Source organism: Diachasmimorpha longicaudata, chromosome 19 (genome assembly GCF_034640455.1).
Source record: "Diachasmimorpha longicaudata isolate KC_UGA_2023 chromosome 19, iyDiaLong2, whole genome shotgun sequence".
NCBI lineage: Eukaryota > Metazoa > Arthropoda > Insecta > Hymenoptera > Braconidae > Diachasmimorpha > Diachasmimorpha longicaudata.
This window is the reverse complement of record NC_087243.1, coordinates 172309-195444: the sequence shown is the minus strand read 5'-3', so window position 1 is coordinate 195444 and position 23136 is coordinate 172309. Positions and strand designations below refer to the sequence as shown.

The following is a 23136-nucleotide window of genomic DNA, read 5'->3' as shown; positions in this document are numbered from 1 at the left end:
ACTCACGTGTGATATTCTCTCTCTCTCTCTCTCTCTCTCTCTCTCTCTCTCTCTCTCTCTCTCTCTCCTTGTACTCATGACACTCACGTGTGATATGACGTCGCGGGGTGTTGTTTGTCCTGGCGGCGCGTCGTCAGACCGGACATCTCCAAATGTTCGTTACAGTCCTTACACCTTGCCTCAACAGAAACTGCCTGGGTTATACATGTGATTTGACGAAATTTGACCTTTTCCGGAACCACTCTAGGCATTTATGCCTTTCATTTTCTCAACGTGTGTACCAAACTGACGATGCGTCCATACAAACATCGTGCTCAAATTTTGTATTTTTGAATTTCAACCTATTGAATAATTATTCCCAAGCAAAATTAGAAAACTCGCAAATCGCATGATTACAGAATTTCCAGTCGCAAACAAACATGATAGAGTTTTCATAGTCAACGAATCTGAGCCGAAAACCTAACAAGTCGTCAATTTCCAAGACGGGTATGATTCATTTACCTCAAAAATGACGAGATCGTAAATTGACCAAGGATGGTACATGTGAAGCAAGTGGTATTTTTCGTGTCTAAATGTTCGCCTGACGTTGTAATGGTAGACAGGTGTCCGCATGCTATTACTTCCTAAGGCGATGCAAATTTCATTCGAAGGGTGGTAGTAAGCAAAGTGCGTAGTTTGATTGGAATACTTAGTACAGTGGGCAGCAGTAAGAATATGAAAAGGGGTAATCCACTACAATAGGAAGGATAGTATGAGGCATTCTGAATGCATACAAAACGAATGAAGGCACTGGTTGAAGATTTTTCAGCTTTAGCTCCATCGGCATTGACCATCCTTTTCAGTCACCCACCATTCAACTCTGTAATGAATATTTATGCAAAAGGTTAGTTTCTTTTTTTTTTCGAAAGGCAGCTTTGTATTTGACTGATCTATCGATTCTCTAATTTCCATTTCAAGTTATCTATAATATTATGAAGCGCGAATAAACGATATTTTTCATGTCATATCTGTATGTATGTGCTGAATAATTCATGATGTTGAAGATTAATGTTGCCTAAATTTCAAAACATACGTTTCAATTTGAATTGAAACTTCTGAAATTTTGCAAGAATTTTAAAACATACGGTAAAATTTGTAGTGATTATTTTTCCCACCCAAATTTCAGCCAATAGAATTGCACCATTTGTTGATATTTTGTATAGCCTACCTCGAATATCAGCGATAATTTTTTGAATATTTTGGTAAACAAACGATACTTAACCAAATAAACCTCTTTTCATGTCATGGCACAATTCTCTTGGCCGAAATTTGGATAGGAAAAATAATCCCCTGAATACCACTCGAGCTTCAAAATTATAGAATATTTCCCTCTAGGTTCCCTGCATACAAATGAAGTCGTCAAGTTTTTCAGGAAAAATCACTCGTGCTTCGCACTCGTGATTTTTTAGCCTGAAAAACTTGACTCCTTCATTTGTTTGCAACGAATCTATCGGGAAATATTCGATAATTTTGAACCACTTGTGGTATTATATGTGACAATTCTGAAATTTCACGTCACAACAGCTGGCGTTAACCGTCATTATGATACGTCGTGTCAGGTTGATCGGTAAACTAGTTCTTCAGATATAGCAACTTTTGTGAATTTGTTTTTTATGCAACATCTCAAAAACTACTGCAAAGATTTTTTTTGACGTGAAAACTTCTTATGGCGCGTTTGACACATTTGTGGGTTCGCATTTTCAGCCGTTCTCGCGACAGATGAGATTTTACATAGATATACTCCGCGTGCATTCTTATAGAATATGTACAGGGTGACCTGTATATTGCGGCGGATGGTGAACCAGCATGTTTTAGGGGTCATTCTGAGCAGAAAAGTCCGTTTCCACTTTTCGCTCGGACGCACCCCTGCAGAGATATGGGGTTGAAAAGAGCGGCCAAAGGGGCGCGAGCATTGCGCGGCTCTCCGTCCGTGTGCCGCGGGTAAGCAGTGTGCATGTTTCCCCTTCTCCTCGGGCGGATGTTCCATTCCGCTAGTGAGTGAGAGAGAGAGGGCGAAAGATATTTCAAGACAATGCTTTCGGGAGGGGGGGCGCTGGGGTGATTAAAAACCGATTATTATTTACATTAGTATTATTTATTAAAATACAAGATTATGAAAACCGCGGGCATCCCCCTTGGCATTCTACAGCTAATTGTTTAAATGTTAATTATCTCATGATGCCGGAGGCCTACAATATTTTGTCAAGAGATCTTTTTTATTGTAAATTTAATTTACAACAAGAAAGGTCTGTTTAAAGTAGACATGAAAAAACGCCCCCCACCTTAACGACAAGTGATTAATGAATTTCGGACACTTCCGGAGTTCATCGGGTCACTGGTCATCCGCCTCTGTAACGGACTTGTGACCCCCCCCCCCCAAGTTAGTTACTCACCGTATATCCAACGTGTCAGTCAACCTATTTTTGATATTTGCTTTCCTCAACGACGCTCAACTTACTTTTTTGCAATTCAACAATCAACGATTTCACACGGGTGAAAATCAACAATTCTATACATTTTTGTATCGCATGGAAAACAGATGACAATAAATCGCGAAGGTTGTACATCCTAGTGCTTTAGTGTTATTCACTCATCCTCACGACACTATTCCCAATTTTCCGACGCCCGACCACCCAAAAATCACGTTCCTCAACTAAACAGGTCGCTTGACATAATCCTGTAAAAGAGCCTCTTATCAAGATAATTGACAATGAACAATCGATGACACAATTCACCGGGGAACCCTCGCGATTTTCGCGGAATCGGGAGCAATTTTTTTTTATTGATAAGGAATCGGGAGCAATAAACGCAAAAAAGGCCTACTGGGTTTCTTTAAATGTTGTTTTTATTGTAACTTTAATTTTTTAATACATAGGGAAAAAGAAAAAAAGAGTATTCATACACTTGACTAGTTTGGTGGCCCTGAAAAGGGCCGATTTTTTTTCTTTGGATGGACTACAATAGATTCTCAAAATGTCCACCTCCAGCAGCGATGCAGAGTCGGGCCCGTTGCAATAAATTGGCCCTCATTCGCTCTAGTTCATCAGGAGTGATACTTGCAACTGCTGCGTGCAGCAGTGCAAGCATTTCCTCCTGATTCGCGGGGTGGTGGGCGTGTACGCGTGACTCCAGAGTACCCCACAAGAAAAAATCGAGTGGGGTAAGATCTGGAGAACGCGGGGGCCACGCAACGGGTGGTGCTCGTCGTCCGGCCCTGTCCCGGTCATTGCGATTCCCAATCCAGCGCTGGGGGAACCATTGATTGAGCTGCTCAATCACGGGTACGCAGGTATGTGCTGATGCTCCATCGTGTTGGAACCATACATCCCTGCAGGCCGGACCATCACCAACTATCCGTGCAAGCCGCTCCCGCAGGAACCCCAAATAGTTCCCACCCTGCCAAAAAAAAATTATTATTAGGAGAAACCTGTCATACCGGGTTAGACATCGAAGTCCAACAGGAAACGCAGTATTGACTATGGGGAATACTTACGTCGAGACGTCCTGGAAGATGATGAATGTACACTTCATCGCCAAGGATTCCTCCCCAGATATTCAGCGTGTCCCAGCGATACTGGAAGTTGCAACTTCTTGCGAGACGAGGATTTCAACCGCCCAATGATGCTCGTTGTGCTGGTTGATGATCCCCTTCTTCGCAAACAGTTTTTCGTCTGTCCACAGTATGTTTCTGATGAAGTTTGGCTCTTCACTCCTGTCGAGGAGCCATCTACAGAAGGCCAAACGCTTCGGGAAGTCCTCGGGATTTAACTCCTGGACCGGGGTAAAGTTCCAGGGGCGAACCCCTTCCTCCTGCAGAACTCTCTGCACCCTGCTCCGCGGAAGTCCTAAGGAAGCCGCGATCGCGCGAACGGATTGCTGCGGATCCTCCTCCACGGCCTCCAGGATCGCCTCCTCCACCCGTACCCCAGCAGCAGGTCTTGCACGCCCTTCTCCCCCATGTCGCGGGAGACAATTTCCCCCTCGGAGACGTTGCAAGGCGTTTCGGAAGGTTCGTGCCTCAGGAACCACTCGTTGAGGGTACTGTTGCGCGTACAACCGTGAGGCTTCCGCCCCATTAACCCTCGCAATACCGTAAATGGTCACCATATCGGCATATTCCGCTGCACTAAACTTTGCCATTCTACACTCCAGATATGAATTTAACGACACTGCACTTTTTTATCACTAATTAATGGCGTATGTACCCCGGTAAAGTGAGGGAACTACACGTTATTTATACGAGAATAGTATAGGAGCAAGAAAACGCGAAATCTAGCTCTGTCTTGGCAGACGTTTTTAGGGATACTGACGCTTTGGAAAAATTGGTGGAAAAATTTCCTCTGTCAACTATAAAATAATAATTTTTATTGGTGAAAATGGCCTGTTCCTCTCGTTCAATTGTTCCATCGTCCGCAGATGGGAAATTGGGACTTAAACGTACCACATTTGAGCTACGATTCATACCGGTAGTGGGAAAACCCTTTTTTTGCGCGGACGGCAACAGATCAAGTCGTAAACTTTTATATAGAACATTCAACATTAAGTGCATTTTTCACCCGGCTCATCCTATTGGATCCTTCACCTAAAATTCCATCCACATCTACCCTAAATTTAGAAACTCCCCAAACAGATCTTTTTTATTGCAAATTAAATTTACAACAAGAAAGGTCTATTGATAAAATCTTGTAAAAGAGCCTCTGATCAGGATAATTAATAATAAACAATCCATCTCTACGTTCCCAGGGGATGGCTCGCGATTTTCGCGGAATCCGGTGCAATAAACGCGTTTTCTTGATTATCAACTGAACAAAGGGACTTACGGCCTTTTGATAGTTGAGTTGAGTTGATAATCAAAAAAACGCGTTGATTATTTAACGCGCTTATTATTATTTCGACAATTTTAAACATTAATTATGTAATCTCATCACCCCCTCTACCCGCCCCGCCCCACCAAAGGATTGTCTTGAAATTGGCAATGAGTGAGAGAGAAATATCTTTCCCCCTCTCTCTTCCTCGCACTAGCGGAATGGAACGTCCGTCCGTGGAGAAGGGGAAGCACGCACACCGCTTACCGGCGGCACACGGACGTAAAGCCGCGCAATTTTCGCGCCCCATTGGTCGTTCTTTTCACCCCCATATCTCGATAGTGTTGTGCCCCAAAATGCCATAACATTTCAGTTTTGTAATCCGGAGAATACGAGGACACGAAAGTGGCACGTATTATTCGGAATGCAAAACATATGAAGAAAGGAAAATAAAAGGTAATGAATATATGTGGATAAATCCACGTATATTCAACCTGTGTAGATAACTGGGGCGCAGCGTCAGTGCTTTACGCCTCGAACTGGCCTCCAGCGCGTCACCGTGCGATGTAATACGAATCCACGAGACAATGAAGATTCGAGGACTCGTATTCTCTGGGCCAGTTATCCGGATACCGTTTGTAAAGAGTTACTTCTTTTGTACTTATACTCGCCTGATACTCTCTGTCTCAGAGCGAGTCTTTAATTGTTAATAAACTTGGGAAATAACCAATAAAGATAGTTAATCAATTGAAGATATCTGTTCCTATCCTCTATCCGCGTGTGTTAATTCCGAAACTCGAACCCAACCGCTCGGGTCCATTACAATAGGGGTGCGTCCCAGCGAAAAGTGGAAAAGGACTTTTCGGTTCCAAATCACTCCCAAAACATGCCGGTGCACCCCCAGCAGAATCATAAAGGGGACCCTGTATAGGTCGTCGCCATATTGTCCAAAAACGCAGAAGCTAATTGGCTCCAGTCGTATAAACTAAACATAGATCACCTCAAAATAATTAATTATACATCGGTACGAATAATGAGAGAACTAAAACTACTTATCTCTAAGAGTGCCCGGTGAGGAAAGACGACGACTTCTCTTTCCGCACAGTGAACCGGCCTCGTACCGCTTCTACCCATTCTATCGATTAGTCGGGTGAGGGGTAAGTGGGAATAGGCGTTAGGTCCAGTGCCCAATAAATTGAGTCATGCCCTTTTAGGCGCATATTCATTACAATCATCCCCCTATTGTCGTAATGAAGGACGAATTGCGACAAAATTATGAAATATTTCAAATATTTTAAATGCCGTTATACCTGCATACAAATGCATCATATGGTACCAGCGTCATGGCAAGACGTTCTTGTATTGCCAAACCATCTTCCATTTTTTTGAAGTGAAAACTTCTTATGGCGCGTTGGGCACTTTTGTGGGTGAGCATTTTCTCGTGAACTCGCGACAGATGAGATTTTACAGTGATGCCAGATGCGGGACCCACACGTCTCCCACTGCCCCACTCCGCAGCAGTAGTTGCGCGAGGGAGTTGCGCATGAAACTCCCACGCGTGGGATTTTTGCCCCCGTCTGGCATCACTGTATACGCATTCTTTGCATGGGCATTCGTTCGTGCCCTCGTGACAGACGAGATTGAGAGTTTTTGAAGTGAAACTTCTTATGGGAGGGTTTTGAAATCTCGATCGGCAACCTTTTTGGTGACGCTCGCTCTAACGTAGTAAGTAAGAGTGAGAGGCCTCCGGGAATCGAGCGAGAGTGAGACGGACTACCTTACGTCTCGTCTATCGGGCGAGAGTGAGAGGCCTTCGTGTATCGTGCGAGAATGAGACGGAAGACTTTCTGTCTTTCATGTCCTTCTCTGCATTCAGGCGGCGTCGCGATCGCGGAAAACAGCTGTTGGTTTCTAACACAGTGATCATAAGCAACGTATTTTGTTTTTGTGCGTGTCTTCATTACTTAAATCGAGAGTTTTGTGCAAATATGCCGAAGTCGGGTGCAGAAAGGACAAAAACGTGGCGGGAGAAAAAACGGGCGAGTGAAGGAATTGATCAGAATAGAAAACGGAAAAAAGTAGAACTGAAATTGAACGAGATAGCAGGAAACGGAGGCAAACACGTGCTAACCTCTTACGTGACAGTGTGGACGATAGTGTAAATAATCCAAAGAATGAACTATTAGCAACGACTTCGACTCATCCTCCTCCTGATTGTGATGTATATAGTGGTGATCGATTACAATATTCAGACTTTAATAAGTTTAAAACTGCACATAAGAACTTTCACCGTGATTTGATGAATAATCCATTCGGATTTACGTGTTGTGTATGTGATAGATTATGGTTTAAAAATGACTTGAAGACTCTATCCGTTGAAAATGAAATTCGTATTCAACAAAAATTTCCAGAATTCAGAAGTAATAATGAGCTGGCATGCACCAGCTGTCGCCAGGCTTTGAGGAGAGACAAAATTCCACCATTGTCGAAATTGAATGGCTTTGTATATCCCTCGATCCCTGCACATCTTCCGAAGTTAGATTCAGTGTCCGAGAGACTCATTTCTCCTAGAATTCCATTTATGCAAATTCGCAGATTGCGTCATGTGCATGGACAATTCGGAATCGGAAATTTGGAGTCAAGAGTCTTCATTACCTATTTTAATTACCACAAACCTATCATTTCGTTCATGAAGAGTCTACCAGAGGATGAAGGTGAAGCTGATTGAGATTTAATTCATCATATTCATACTAATATTATTGTATCTTGAAAACAGTATAATTATTATGATGAATAAATTAATATTTACTATCAAGAAGTGTTTGACACGTGATTAAAATGATTCCTCTCCCTCTAAACATAGAAAATTAAATAATCCTAGCCGATCCAATCATTCAGTTTCACTTCTATCACGTGTCTTCATGACACACCTTTTTTTTTATTTTAACTTCCCGATAGGAAGTTATTGGTTTCACCCCGAAAATGAAAAATCGTAATTTTATGAAATGTCGACGTTTCATGACCAGGAGAACACCCCCCGATGATTTTTAGCGTGACGTGTGTGTGTGTGTGTGTGTATGTGTGTATGTGTGTTAGTGTGTGTGTGTGTTAGTGTGTGTGTGTGTGTGTGTGTGTGTGTGTGTGTGTGTGTGTGTGTGTGTGTGTGTGTGTGTGTGTGTGTGTGTGTGTGTGTGTGTGTGTGTGTGTGTGTGTGCTCACTTTTTTTCGTTCACGCTCCCAGCCGAACGGTAAGCGCGATCGGAATGGGGGTGGTCGCGATCGATAGATGTCATCGAGTACAAGATCGGACGAGTTTGAGAGCGAAATCCCCCACCCGTTTTTGAGTTTTTTCAAAAATAAGGATTATTTTGATCTTTCAATTTCTTTCGTTCACGCTCCCGTCCAAGCGCGTGATGCGATCGAGGCGGTTATGGTCGCAGTCGATGGCCATTGACTTAGTCAAGATCCCATTAGCACGGGAGTGAAATCCCCCCACCCCTTTTCGGGATTTTTGTTGAAAACAATGGAACGATTGACAACTGACATCATTCGATAGATGAAGCCTATATTGAGCTGTCATTCATGCTCCCGCGACAACGCATAATGCGATCGGAATGGTTTTGATCACGATCGATAGGTTTTGACTTGGTTCGGATCTGATTAGGTTGGGAGCGACTTCCCTCCACCTCATTTTGAGTTTTTTTTAGAAAAGAAGGGTTAATTTTGGATTTCTTTCGTTCACGCTCAAAAAAAGAGAATCATTGGAGAAAAATCATTGGTAATATATACAAGCAGCCGACAGCAGTTATGCCATTGTAGAAAAGTTCTTGAAATGTATGGGTATATTTTTTTGCTATCAATAAATTGATGGCAAGCTTCCGAATGCTTTTTACAATATGGCCAGTCAATTCTGAGATATTCCACACAATTATTTTACACTAAACATTGAATACCTCCGAAACTAATCTGTCAATTATGCTCATTTTCAATGCCATCGATTGTAGCGATAAATGTAAAATCTAGACCAAATTTCAAGCTAATCGTTCGATTTTTGCGCGGGTGAGGAAATGAACAACGATTTGAACAGAAAAATGAAAAATCTAAATATTTCAAAAACGCTGTATGGGCCAGTATATATGTTTCAATTGATTATGGTAGAGGACATCAGGGCGAAAATTTTCATATGAAAAAAAACGAATTCGATAGAGTCAATTTTGAGATATTCCACGTAATTGTTTTACACTTAAAATTGAACATCTCCGAAACTAATTGTTCAAATAAACTCATTTTCAATACCACGAGCTGTAGTGACAAACAGACAATCTCATCGAAATTTTAAGTTAATAGCTCGATTTTTGCGCGGGTGAGAGGAAATTGGGTGGGACTAATGAGGGAAAAAAATAATTCAACACAAATACTTCTTAGTTCAAGGAAATTTTATTTCCACCATTTAATAAATAAATGCTATTCAATAAAAAAAAATTGAATGGGACGCCTTGGGTCCTCCTGGCTCCGCTCTTCGTTGGACATCACGTCCGTCACGACGTCCGTCGTCGTGGACGACCCAACGTCCACGACCGCGTCCGTTGCCACGGTCGGCCCAATGTTCGCGACCGCGTCCGTTGCCACGGGCAGCCCAACGTTCGCGATCATTGCTGAAATGGCCGCCGTGAGCCCTCTCTGCAGGCCTCCGACCACGTCCACCACCTCGCCCAGCGTGGATGAGCCGCCAATAAAACATCATATAAAACATCGCAAACTCAGTTTCAGATATTTCTTAGCGGCTCTGCAGGAGTTGGAAAGAGCACAGTTATCAAGACATTATATCAATTGATAACTAACTATTTTTATAAATTGCCAGGCGGGAATATGGATCAAATGATAGTACTCTTGTGCGCTCCATCAGGCAAAGCCGCTTTTCTCATCAATGGTATTACTTTACATACAGCATTTTCATTGCCATGCCAACAATTCGGCAGCAATATACGGGAATTATCAAGTGATGTAGCTAATACCATACGTGAAAAATTGTCAAAATTACAACTTATCATAATCGATGAAATTTCAATGGTAGCCAGCACAGTATTTGGCTTTATCGACACGCGCATGCGACAAATGAAAGGCGTCAATGAGCCTTTCGGAGGCGTTTCGGTATTGGCAGTAGGTGATCTGAATCAATTACCTCCTGTACTAGATAAACCGGTGTACCAAATGTAACAGACATTTGGGGATGTCTGTTGAGAACCCAAAGACGGGAGGGAGAACACCAAATCCCGAGACGACGAGTAGAATAAAAGCGTGAGTGAGAGGGAAGAGAGAGAGAGAGAATTATTTATTTATTTTTGTACTATTCCACCCCGGTGTGGCTAAACCCGGAAAATAGGGATTTTAGATTTTCCCCTCCACCCTCGGGTGGTCAATTGAGAAATTGTTCGCCTTTTACCGACCCATGTAAGAGTTTTGTGGGCCCATTAAAATTATCGAGAAGAAGGGCTAAAATACGAGTCATCCGGTAATTTTGGTGGGATTCACCCTCCGTTAATTCTACGGGCATTTGAATAAGCCCGGCTGAAATACCGGCGCTCCAAAAAGCGAATTTGAGGGGAATTAATTGCCTACGTTTTAGTTTCTTTTTTGGTGGAAGGTCGCTCGAAGCCGGTACAGCTCCTGTCTTCGACGAATTGCCAGGCTGTTTAGGGTTTGCGTCATTAGTTTTCGTTTTTTTTTAATACATTTATTTAACCCCCTTAGATCCCGGAGAGTCAAACCCGCAGGAAGCGCCAAAACCCCAGAAACCCTAGTGAGCAATCACGTCCCTAGAGCCCGGTCGGTAAAAGGGAGAATCAGGACTACGGTTGGAATTAGAATAGAGAGGGTAACACTACGCGGTGCCCTTCGGAAAATTTCGGGAGGACCTCGGGAAATAGGGCGGAGCCTCCCGGTCCGTCCCCATCAGATCACATCGACGTGATCGATCAGCCGGGATCCGTTAATCGAAGGGAGAAGTTGAAAAGTTTAACCCGTTTACAATAAAGTTTTGTTGAGTCCAAAATGAAGGGAAAAGGCAGGCGTAGACGCGTAGATTTAATGGTGAGTTAATTATTTGATTTATTCGCTTTGGGTTAACCCCAAAGCGCCCTTTTTTTCCACCTTCAGGTGGCTAGTAATTAAGGATAACGCCCAATTTTGTATTAATCTAGCCGTTAATGAATAACGGATGTCCTCCAGGTTTTACCTGGCCAAAAATCCCTTCACTGGGCCCCTTAACGTGTTTTATTAGTGTTTCTTTTTTTTGCGTAAATCCGGGCCGTACTTAATAAATGAAAGAAAAGATAGAATAGTGGTCACAGTACGGCGTAGTAGGATGAAGGATAGAGCGGGGTGGCGATTGCATCATCCCCCCCGTTCGATCTCCCGATCGAAATTCCGCCGGAACTTCTAATGGTTCCCGGTCGGCCAGTAATGATGCGAAATCTCTCACATTTTGTGAGATTGTTCGGAGAAGTATTCTCTTAAAATAGGCTGTTGGAGTTCGGAAATCCACTCAGCCGTTTTCGAGATATGTTAAAACTTCGGTTCACCGGTTAATTCCCCCCTTGGTGTAACACCTTGGGTGGGCCCATTGAAGTACGTTCGCGTTTCCGACCGGATTACGGTGGTCCTGTTACGGCCAGAAATGATCGAAAATCGTTGAAATTTTGCTGAAAGTAGCTACTAGGGTATCGCGATTTAATGGGCTAAAGTTTTTGAGTTTCGCCTCTACGGATTCGGCGTTTTCGCGAATCTCCGGAAACGTGATTTCCGGCCTTTGAAAATCTCCCCCACGCGTGGTGGTTTTCCCGTCCGTCTCTCTCGCTCTCTATCTCTCTCTCTCGCACGCGTTAGATTAGATGCGCTGCAAAATCTCTAAGATTTGTTAATTATTTGCCTTGTTCGGAGGAGAATTTTTAAGGGACACGTATTTAGGGAATTAGACGAAGTATTTAGTAATATATCCCGAAGCATTGGTAATAATTGGGAATTTATTGAAGATTATCCAGGGTTATTAATCCTGGCCGAAATTGAAAGAAATTAAAGGAAATGTCGAAGAGAATTAATGTTAGTAAAGTTTTGTATATTATTTGTAGATAATTAGGAGGGCGGAAAATTTGAAGAATATACGTAATTTGCCTATTCTCGTGACTTTTTTGTATTTTTCCCCTCCTAGATCCCTTATTTTGTAGCCAATACCTCTGGTTCCACCTGAAACTCGCCCCTCTCTCCATAACCTAGCACACTGAGCAACCCGAGGACCGTTACCTTTCCCCGAAATCTGATTGTCTCTCTTTTTCTTTTATCTATATGTTTTAGTTACGTTTTCGTTTTTGGGTATTTTGGAATTCAAGGATCGAGGTTCAGTCAAAATTCCGGTTTGATACTTCCGGCTTAAAAAGTATCTGGCGCCCATTGATTTAAATTCTTGAGTATAATTAGATGAAGGGGAAGTAGGGCGAAGGTGATGGGCATTTTCCGACCGCCATAGCAAATGTCACGTTACACAAATGTCGAAGAAAAATGAAATGGCAGGATTTTTCGTCATCAATCCATTGTGGGAACCATTTCAATTTTATGAATTGACGGAAATCATGCGACAAAAAGACGACTTGAGGTTCATAAATGCGCTGAACAATTTAGCCCATGGGAAAATGACTGGCGAAGATATTTCATTGATCAGAACGAAAGAAGTAATGCATGATACTGATGTACCGGCCACAGCAATAAGATTGTATGCCACAAGAGCAAGCGTAGCTCATTACAATTCACGAAAAATTGCAGAATGTGCAAATGAACTTTTTATAGCCGATGCCGAAAATATATTCACAAAAAATACAGCGAAACAGATGAAGAAATTAATCATCCAATGTTTACGTACAAATCAAGGCACAAGTGATTTACCGGCAAAAATTCAATTGAAAGTCGATATAAAATATATGATAACAAATAATATTGATGTTGAAGATGGACTAGTGAACGGAGCATGTGGTATCTTGAAATTGATTACATTCAAAGAAAATAGGCACTTCCCAGAAATAATATGGCTAGATTTTCAAACTCCTCGAGTTGGTATCAAAGCAAGGCTACGTTATAGAGACCACATGACAAAACAGAACATTAGTGCCAGTTTGACGCCAATAACAAAACTCTCTCTTCAGCTGAATACGCATACAGCAGAAAAGTATCAAATTCTTCGGAAACAATTCCCTGTGGTACCTGCTGGAGCAATCACCATTCATAAAAGCCAAGGTCAAACTTATGATAAAATATGCTTAGATTTCGGAAAACGCGAAAGACGAACTCAACAAATGCTATATGTTGCGCTTAGTCGAGTGCTGAAGCTAAGTGGTTTGTACATCTTGGGGAAACTAGACCTACCTGAATCTTGTTATGCAATGAAGATCATGAGCCCCGCTCTAGTCGAACTGACTCGTTTGAGAAACTATAAACGATTAATGCTATCGTACAATAATTTACTTGGTGAATGCACCATGAAAATTGCGTATCAAAATATTGGTACATTGAAATCCAAACTACCCCATATATTGAACGATGAGTGGTTTCTGAGGAATGACATATTGATCTTCAGTGAAACGTTGGCTAAAAATAATGATGACTTGAATATTCCGAATCATAACATAGGCTATAGGTCAACGTATAGTCCGAAAAGCCGAGGTTTAATCCTTTACATTCAAGAACATTTGAAAGTTCAGAATATTACTTGTCACCAGGAAAACACGGTGGATTCGAGCATGGAAGGGATCCTTCTAGAAGTAGAAGACATTTATATCATAAGTGGCTACAAATCACCGAAAGCCCCAAAACAGATCTTTGAATCAGTTATCGGAAGACTTATGGAACAAATTCCCAAAGGCAGTAGTGTATTAATTCTAGGTGATTTTAATTATAATGTATACAACCACAAAGAAGAACCTTATAATTATTTAATTGATTATATGAATAAATACTCGCTGGAAACAAAATTGAGCCTTTACGGTGTGACGACAGAATTAAATACCCAAATTGACGTCGTGTTTTCGAATATGAGCAATATCTATTGTGGAATTTATGAAACGTACTTCAGTTACCATAAACCCATTCATACCATTTTCAATCCGAAGGAGATTATTTACAACAATGACAGGGAAATACCATTGATAACCTCTAATTATGAGGAGAATAATAAGATTCTTGCAAATAAAAATGACAATGGCAGAGTCAATAATACCAACACTAATGATAGCTCAATGAGACCAATCACTAATAATGATCATGAAGCCGAAAAAAATAACTATATAGCTCGCATAAATGAGAATGCTCTCCATGAACAATATAGCGAAGATGTATATAAATTCGCTTTACCAGCAGAGCAATGCCAAAAAATTAAAAAACATAATTTTTACGTACATCATAGATATATAAATTTATTCCAAGAAATAATAGATAAGACATTAAATCAACGTGGAGTCAGTAATCTTGCGCAAGACATCGGCTATGTCGGTGAATCTGTGCGTAATTTGAAGAGAATTCAACGATATAAAAGTAATATTCAAATTCTACATACTCATAGAACGGTCAGTAACTCAATAAGCCATTGGATTTGTACAAAGGCCGATGGCAAAGGAACTATACATGTGTACGACAGCTCCAATAGTAAACATTTGAATCAGGATCAAATCGAGTATTTGAACGCGAGATATAGATATAAGAAAAAATACATATTTCACAAAGTCCAAAATCAAACAAAGGACATCGATTGTGGTGCATTTGCCATTTATTTTGCGATCTTATTATGTTATAGTTCAGACCCAGAAGAAGCCCAAATTTATCGTGTGGATTCCCTGCGTAATCACATATCAAAGATTTTACTTAATCGACAATTACATACTTTACCCAATACTGATGACATTACTGGGACAATGGTAGATAATCCTCACAGTAATGAACAAACAAATAACTCCATTTATAGTATAAATAAATGTGAGACAGTTGCGCAAAGAAGGCAGAACCAAGACTATGAGTATAATTTCGCCTTGACTATAGACGAATGTCACGAAGTTGAAGGACTGATTAATTACATACACGATAAACATGTCAATTTATTCCACGAAATAATAAATAAAGCATTAGATGAACGCAGAATACATAATTTTGCGCTAGACACCGCTTATATAGGAGCATTTTTGAGTAATCTTCAAAGAATTCAAAGACATAAGAGCAATATTCAAATTGTGTATAGTGGCGCAATTGGCATTAACAAAATCGGACATCGGATTTGTACTAAAGCAGACAGTAAAGGTAACGTCCATATATACGACAGTTTGAATGCTAATAAATTACATCAAGATCAGATCGATTATTTGGATGCAATATACAGATATCATAAAAAATATAGATTCCATATGGTCCAAAATCAGACAAATGGCATAGATTGCGGAGTATTTGCTATCTTTTTTGCGACGTTGCTATGTTATGGTGAGGACCCAACGAATCAAAATCATTAGGATGTGGGCTTGATGCGGAAGCACATAGCCCAGATTCTATTACAAAAAAAATTAATGCCATTTCCGAAGTAATGTAGAAAAGGTTGTAAAAAAGGTAACAATGATACTAGATGATGAACATTTAGTAGTTTGTCAAGCGCATGGAGAAAAACATGAAGGGACAATTTAATCATACAGGCGATTACCAATTCATAGTAAATACCTCCTGTCCTCTATTGTGTTGTCTGACTTAAGTGTACAATATGTTGTCGACGGGACCGACAACCGCCACGTCCAAGTCGTAGTCCTGGACAGAGACTGAGAGCGGTATACTAATAGTACGTGTTTTCATTACCAGGGTAGCATGAGGGATAGTAGATTAAGAGCCCTTACCTACAATAACGGTCATCACTCAGGATTGCTCATCACTGGGGCCATTGTTTACTGGTCGAACGAGAAAAATGGCAATTTAATGGAATGTCGACATTTCATAATTAGTAGAAGTCAGCACAATGCTTACTAAAGACCTGTATGTGTAATTGTCATTAAAGATAACATGGGAATATTTTTTTAAAAGTGAAATTCTCTCACCCTTCATAAAACTTATGAACGAGGGTGTCCAAATGTCTAAGTTAATATTTCAGCCGATCGGGAAGTTGGTTACGAGGCTCGTCAAGGGTCGAATAAAATAAAAAATCGTGTTACGAATCGTGTTGAGAATTGGTCGGGAAGTTAGTAGTTCGACCCGTAATGGGTTACACCAGGTCCAACACAACGCAACAACATTGGGAGCGAGCGTAGCGAGCGACCAACAATTCAGACAGATTTTTTATATTTATTTTATAAATGTATATAAACCGCAAACTTTATTTATTTAACTATTCCATTTGAATGGTGTTGCTGCTATGGTATTGTGTTAAAGAAAACAAATCTAAAGTGTTAATACAAAAGTCGGAAAATCGCTAAAAATTATGGGAAAACCGGAAAAGTAGGAAAACCCGAAAAATCGAAAATATCTGGAATTTAGTCGATTATTTTTCCCATCCAAATCTTGGCCAATAGGATTGAACCATTCGATGTTATTTTGTATAGTCAACACGGTATTTCAGCGGATATTCTTGGAAATTTCACTGGAAATTTTGCATGTTGATATATATAAAAAAAAACAAATGTTGAAGTAACCCTCAATTGTATCTGACAGATTAAATGGCAATTCGTTGAAAATTATGTCTCATGGTGCAATTCTATCGGCCAAGATTTGGATGCAAAAAATAATCCCCCGAATACCACTCGAACTTCGAAATTATCTGATATTTCCCTCAAGGTTCCCTGCAAACAAATAAGCTCGTCAAGTTTTCCAGAAAAATCACTCGCGCTTCGCGCTCGTGATTTTTAAACTGGAAAACTTGACACGTTCATTTGTTTGCAACGAACCTATCGGGAAATATCCGATAATTTCGGAGCTCTTGTGGTATTACATGCGAGAATTTCACTAGGGACTTGAATCGACGGTCGGAAAATCGTTAAAAATTATGAGAACGCCGGAAAAGTAGGGAAACCCGAAAAATCAAAAATATACTCAATTTAGTAGAGAATTTCACTAGGGACGTGAAGCGACGATCGGAAAATCACTAAAAATTATGGGAAAGCCGGAACAGTAGGAAAACCCGAAAAATCGAAAATATACTCAATTTAGTGGAGAATTTCACTAGGGACGTGAATCGACGATCGGAAATGTGCCCAACCCGCCATAAGTTCAAGTTTGCACTTCTGCCTGCACTCCCGGAGTGAAACGAGTTTGTTTTTTCTGTTTTTCTCACCCCCTCACCCACAATTTGACCAATGCAATAAATCAATTATATTCTCATTTCAGACCACGAAATAAAATATCAGTCATTGGTATATTAGGCCGGATATGCTTCATGATGTAGCTTGAGTTCTCCTAACATTTTGATACAAGGTTTCTCAAAAAGCTCTATTCCTCACCAAGTCCGGCGCACCCATTAATCATAACAATTTTCTTATTAATATATCTTACTAGCATACCTTTACGATTAAGTACCCTCGGTTCCCCCTTTATTTAGATTCATCCTCTCTCTCTCTCTCACTCATATATATATACATACGGCTTAAGTCCACAACCGAACAAACGACAAGCAGAGAGATGTCCTTGTATCGTTTTCGTTTTTTTTTTTTATAATCATTCGTCATTGTTATCATCATCTTCGTCATTCCGACCGGAATCAGACGTCTCGACGTATTATCTCAGACTTGTTCTATTGTAAGTGCCCCTCAATTCTCGATTAGTTTTAATATCCTCCAGAATAAAGGCATTGTTGCCTATAACCCCTTCAATTAAATACGGTCCTTCGTACAAATGAAAGAATTTATATATTACGCGATCCATGCTACTAGACAAATGTGGAACACGCAAGAGTACTTTACTTCCTGCTCGCAAATCATAGGATGTAACCTTACGCTGATTTTGTTTTCTTTGGGCACATGATTTCTTAAGTTTCTCTCGAGCCAATATAATCATTTTATCGTGCCGAAGTGCAGTATCAGCCGGTGGAAATGACACTATCTGCCGAACCTCATTGCTGAAGAGTTTACCGTAATGCAATTCATATGGCGTAAAGCCGGTGCTGCAGTGGGTCGTTGAATTTAAATATTTTTCAATTATAGGAACAAATTTTGCCCACGACGTGTGCTTTGATGCACATAAAGCTCTCCCGGATTTTCGGAAGCAACACACCCAAATTCCCCTTTAACTGCTCTGTTAAGATGTTTCGTACGCTGGCATATATCTCAACTCACAACGCCTTGTTTTATGTCTTTGGCTTGATTCTTCCACCAAAAATTTCTCTGAATCTGATTAGTCGTTTAAAAAACTCCGGCATGACCGATCCTTTCATGCTCAAACAATATAATTAAATCTCGAAGGGCTTGAGGAACAAATATTCTCCACAATTCTGTACCCCTGGCTCTGTGGAACCAAACCCCCTTATATTCGTGGAATAACTCGCTCTGACCGGAACTCGTCAATAACTCTATTGCTTTTAAGCCTTCCTTATGCAAACTTTGCGCGTTACTGATGTTTTTTAAGTGATGTCTCATGTCCTTATGCAATTCCAAATGACTCAGAGATACTAAGACACTTCCCACCGTATATGATTGATAAATGTCGTCACAACACAGCAACGCCGAAATTGTATATTTTTGCGATTAAACAACATGAAATTTTCCTTCGGGGTTCCTACTAAAGAAATCGGCTATGATATTTTCGATCCCTTTACAGTGTGAGATCTCAAATTCATATTCCTGTATCAACAAATTCCATCGCGATAATCTTGATGTATGATACGGTGTTTTAATTAGAAATGTCAGTGCTCTATGAGCAGTGACCACTTTGAACGGTCTACGGATCAGATATATGCTAAGTTTTTCAACAGAATACACTATAGGGAGAAGTTCCTTCTCAGTTGTCGTGTAATTCGATTCGGCTGACGTCAAGCACCGACTCACCAGAGAAATTCCTTGTTGGTGACCTTGATCATTAATTTGGTACAAAACTCCCGCAATTCCAACATCTGAGCCATCGGTTTTTAGTCAAAATGTTCGCTTCTCATCATAATGTGCTAACCTAATACAATTTACAAAATTATGCTTCAAATTTTCATAAGCACTATCATGATCATTGGTCCAAATCCATTTAGAATCCTTTTTCAATAATTCACGAAATGGATTGACATACCTAGCATGTGAAGCACTGAATTGCCGATAATAATTCCAAATTCCAAGGAATTGTTGTAATTCAGCACGATTTCTTAGCGCTCCAAAGTTAATTATTGATTCTAATTTACTTGGATCGGGAACGATACCTTCCCCCGATAGAAAAAACCCCAAAAATGGCACTTCAGTACAACAAAATCTTGCTTTTTTCAAATTTATGGTAAATTTGTTTGTGTCCAATCGTTCAAAAATTAACTGGAGATGTTTACAATGTTCTTCTTCGTTACGTGAAGCAAGGAGCAGATCATCAATATAGTAAGTTAAAAATTCATCGAAATCATTCCTCAAAGCCAAACTCAATGCACGAAAGAACCCGCCTCCTGCCGTTTTTAAACCGAACGGAATGCATGTAAATTGGTACAAAGTCGGGCCGTGGAGAAATGCAGTGTATTTACGGGATTCAAGGTGTAATGGCACTTGCCAGTATCCTGCTGTCAAATCTAAAGTAGTAAATATTTTTGCGCCGTTAACCTTTTGCATAATATCCTGAATTCTCGGTGGGCTTTCATTATCACCCTCAATCACATTATTGATAAATCTTGCATCTAGGCATAATCTAATTTGACCGTCTTTTTTTTGACGATACGCATTGGATTACAATATTGACTCGTAAAACGTTCAATGACTTTCATGTTAAGCCTATGCTAAATTTCTTTATCGACTGAGTTACGAAGTGCCAAGGGCACTGGGTACGATTTACGTATGATTGGTGTATTCTCTAATAATTTTATTTTATGTTCATATACGTCAGTGCACCCTGGCTCGTCGGAGAATAGTGACTCATGCCCCCGCACCAAACGACCCACCGGCTCAGACACCCTCAAATCAGCGGCCGCAGATTTAATCGCGAAAGTGTCAGACTCGTCCGACTCGCCCTCCATCATCATGATAATATAATCCTCATCGTTTTCATTATTATTTTCATTATTGGCATTCACCGTTTCACATCTAATGTCAAAAAGATGAAGGGAGTGAACTTTGTTGGACGAATCTGCCTCAAACGACACGCTTCTTCGAGGCAGGCTGTTAGGGGTTGAGATTGCAATTAACCTTGAATTTTCTAGAGTTGTAAATTCTAGATTTCTACTCTGTAGAAACAATCTCAACTCTAACTACTGCACGCCGAATCGGTTCTTTGTGCAGTTGATTCAGTTTTTAGTAGTTATGGATCTTGATGAATGTGTGGAAAGGATGTGACGGGTGAATTCCGGGAGACTTGGTAAAAAATCGGGTGGAACACTTTTTGTCTTTTTTTTTCTTTCCGTTTATTCACTAGAGGTATTTAGACAGAGCCGTGAAGGATGTGGTGATACTGAAATAATTTTGAAAAATGTCCGGCTTATATGCTGTTGCATACCAATCGTTTATTGATAATATTACCCCAACAAAATAATTATATTTATTGATATTAATTTCGAATGGGAAACATGGACACTTCGCGATGAAAATATGGGAAATTGTTTGTTGAACCGTTATTTCCAAATCACCACCTCGGGGGAATTCCCCAAGAAAAACATCTGCCGACCACTCAAAACCTTTAACATCATCTCGGAACCAGTCCCACCAATTATGTCATAAACACGGTAAAATTTATTTTCAAAAATCCTTCAGGCACTTCTACAAATCAAGATAAATCCTTCCCTATCAAAAAAAAGAGTTTCTACCAGAATTTCCCTCGTTTCGCTTATTTTACAGCTTGATCCCTTGCAACCGGTCAGCAATCTCCTCACAATCCTCGGGACCGCAACGGGACCTGGGAACTCCCCTTATTAAAGACCCAAAGGTCGAAAAGCAAAAACTCTTCTCCTTGCATGCAGACCCTCCTACAGAAACCTCCCACCAATCAGAATTACAATTTTCATCCCTTCTTAAAATTTAGGAAACTAGTTACACCTTTCGGGAAGCCATTGAGGTCGAGTGTAGGAAAAAGAATTCAGTACCAAGTAGGAAAACAATCGAACCACATCGCGAGTGTCCAAGTTCTTCTCAAGATTTCTTTTAAAGATTAGTTTCGATGATCAGAATTGGTCCCAATTAAAAAACCTAGTTCTCTTCATAAACCTAATAACAGTGAAAATGTAAAAAAATTCAAACTTGTGATTAAAAAAGGTGAAATCAATCCATAAGTGCGTTTTCATTCTTGTTCAAACACCCGTGACAACTGTCAGTAAAATAAAATCTAAAAATAAAACAAATAAAAACCAAAGAAAAAGGCAAACAAAAAGAAAAGTTTAGTCATTAATTCTTTCGAGTGAAATTAATTTATTAACTCGAAAGTGTCACAATCATTTTCTCGATTGCTGGCACATATGCTATTGGGCACAGGTAGTTGGGAAGTAACCATCATTGGAGGGATAGGAGGTTGGAGATTTGAGTGGGAAGAGGACAACTAGAGTAGGACCTCCTTAAGTGAGGCTAGGGAAGCAGATAGAGGTATCTGCAGGAAAGCGGGAGCAGGTAGAGGTGTTTCTCCAGCTTGGGGACAGACAACTGGGGATTCCCCAGGAGATTTGGAGAATTGAGGATAATAAAAGAATAAAACGATTGAGAGCAGACGCGAGGATTAAAATTACAATCAAACAGAATTTTGGTGTCAATAAAAAATCAAATGAATTCCGTTAATCCGGAAAAATAGAAATAACTGGCGATACCATCTTTTTCTATGTTCTGCGTATTCCATACGCAAAACAGGCTAATGTCCCGGACCGCCACAGTGCGATTGGCATAATCCAGAACGATTCCATTGCGCAGACACCAATCGCTCCCCAAAAGGAGTTTCTGATTTAAACCCGGAACGATCAATACCAGATGTTCAATTAATAGGTCATCGATTTTCATTGATATTAGTATCTGATAGCGCACAGCTGTAGATTTCTTGCTAATTGCTTGAGTGATTTGAACGCCGGTCACCGGCAACAATTTCATAACAGCATTCGCTTTTAATTCTTTATAATATTCTTCCGATATTGCGGTAATCTGACTTCCAGTGTCAAGCAAAGCTTTTACATCTTCGTCGCAAACTTTCATTTTCAACTGGGGGCATGGCTGTATTGTGATTTTATCATGGCTCTCATTATTTTTTTTGTCAGAACCGTTCCCTTTTATTTCATTTCTAATTTCATCAATAAAATTAATAAAATTACAGTCAGATGACCTTTGGATATTCGAAATAACATTTATATTTCGCGGGTCATACGGGTCATACTTTCGCTCGGATTATTTGTGAGATTCTGGTAGGGAGAAGAAGAGGGGGGAGGGAAACGTGTATCTGGTAATATCACCGGCGTGACTACTTCAATTGTTTTTATTTCTGGCGATCGATATTCCCCATTACCTCTATTTCCAAAATTCCTTCTGTTGTTATTCTGATTATAATTATTATGATTTTTGGCCTGGTTATACCTTTCACCATTTCCCGTATGGTAACTGTTATTTGTGTCAGAGTAAAGCGGATTTGAATGTGAATTCTGAGTGCCCCAATAATATCCCGGAAAAACATCTTCTACTTGAATTTGGCATGCTACTCTCGCATGCGGATTGTCGATCTTATATATATATATATATATATAGGTCGTCGCAATATTGTCCAAAATTTGCAGAAGTTAATGGGCTCCAGTCGTATAAACTAAACATAGATCACCTCAAAATAATCGAGATACGCGGTAGCGTATCTGTTCAGTCTCAAACAACCCATAGAGTTAAGCCAAAGAAATTCGACGGAAAAAATTACAACGCGTTTACTTCAAATCTTTCAACTCAAGTAGTCATAAATAAATCATAAATTTTACCCTGTTAAACCATAAAGCAAATAGAAAAAATATATGTGGGAAATTCCCCCTTTAAGTCAGAAAAAGAGTTTCAAGACACGTACGAGCAATAAGGCCTCAGTGCAATAAAGCCACTCCTCTCCACCCGTTTTTTTTGTCACATTTGGGCCTCTAGAGAAGGACCCCAATTCCCCTCTAGGGCTTCTTCGTAGACCC

The 23136-nt window shown here is 40.3% G+C and overlaps 1 protein-coding gene across 4 annotated transcripts in view; it reads right to left on the bottom strand.

Annotated features, from left to right (window-relative positions):
• Positions 1 to 109: 109 nt before the first annotated feature.
• Positions 110 to 23136, bottom strand: part of LOC135171191 (DNA-dependent metalloprotease SPRTN-like) — a 36941-nt gene continuing 13914 nt past the window's right edge. For 2 of the 4 annotated variants that reach the window (XR_010300507.1, XM_064137574.1), the window contains one exon: positions 9294 to 9551. Coding sequence is in view for 1 of the 4 variants with exons in the window: in XM_064137574.1 (XP_063993644.1) it covers positions 9494 to 9551 (58 nt within the window). In the remaining 3 variants the exon portion in view is untranslated. Of the gene's footprint in view, positions 860 to 9293; positions 9552 to 23136 lie in introns of those variants that run through there. The other 2 variants (XR_010300506.1, XR_010300505.1) reach the window with 2 other exon arrangements.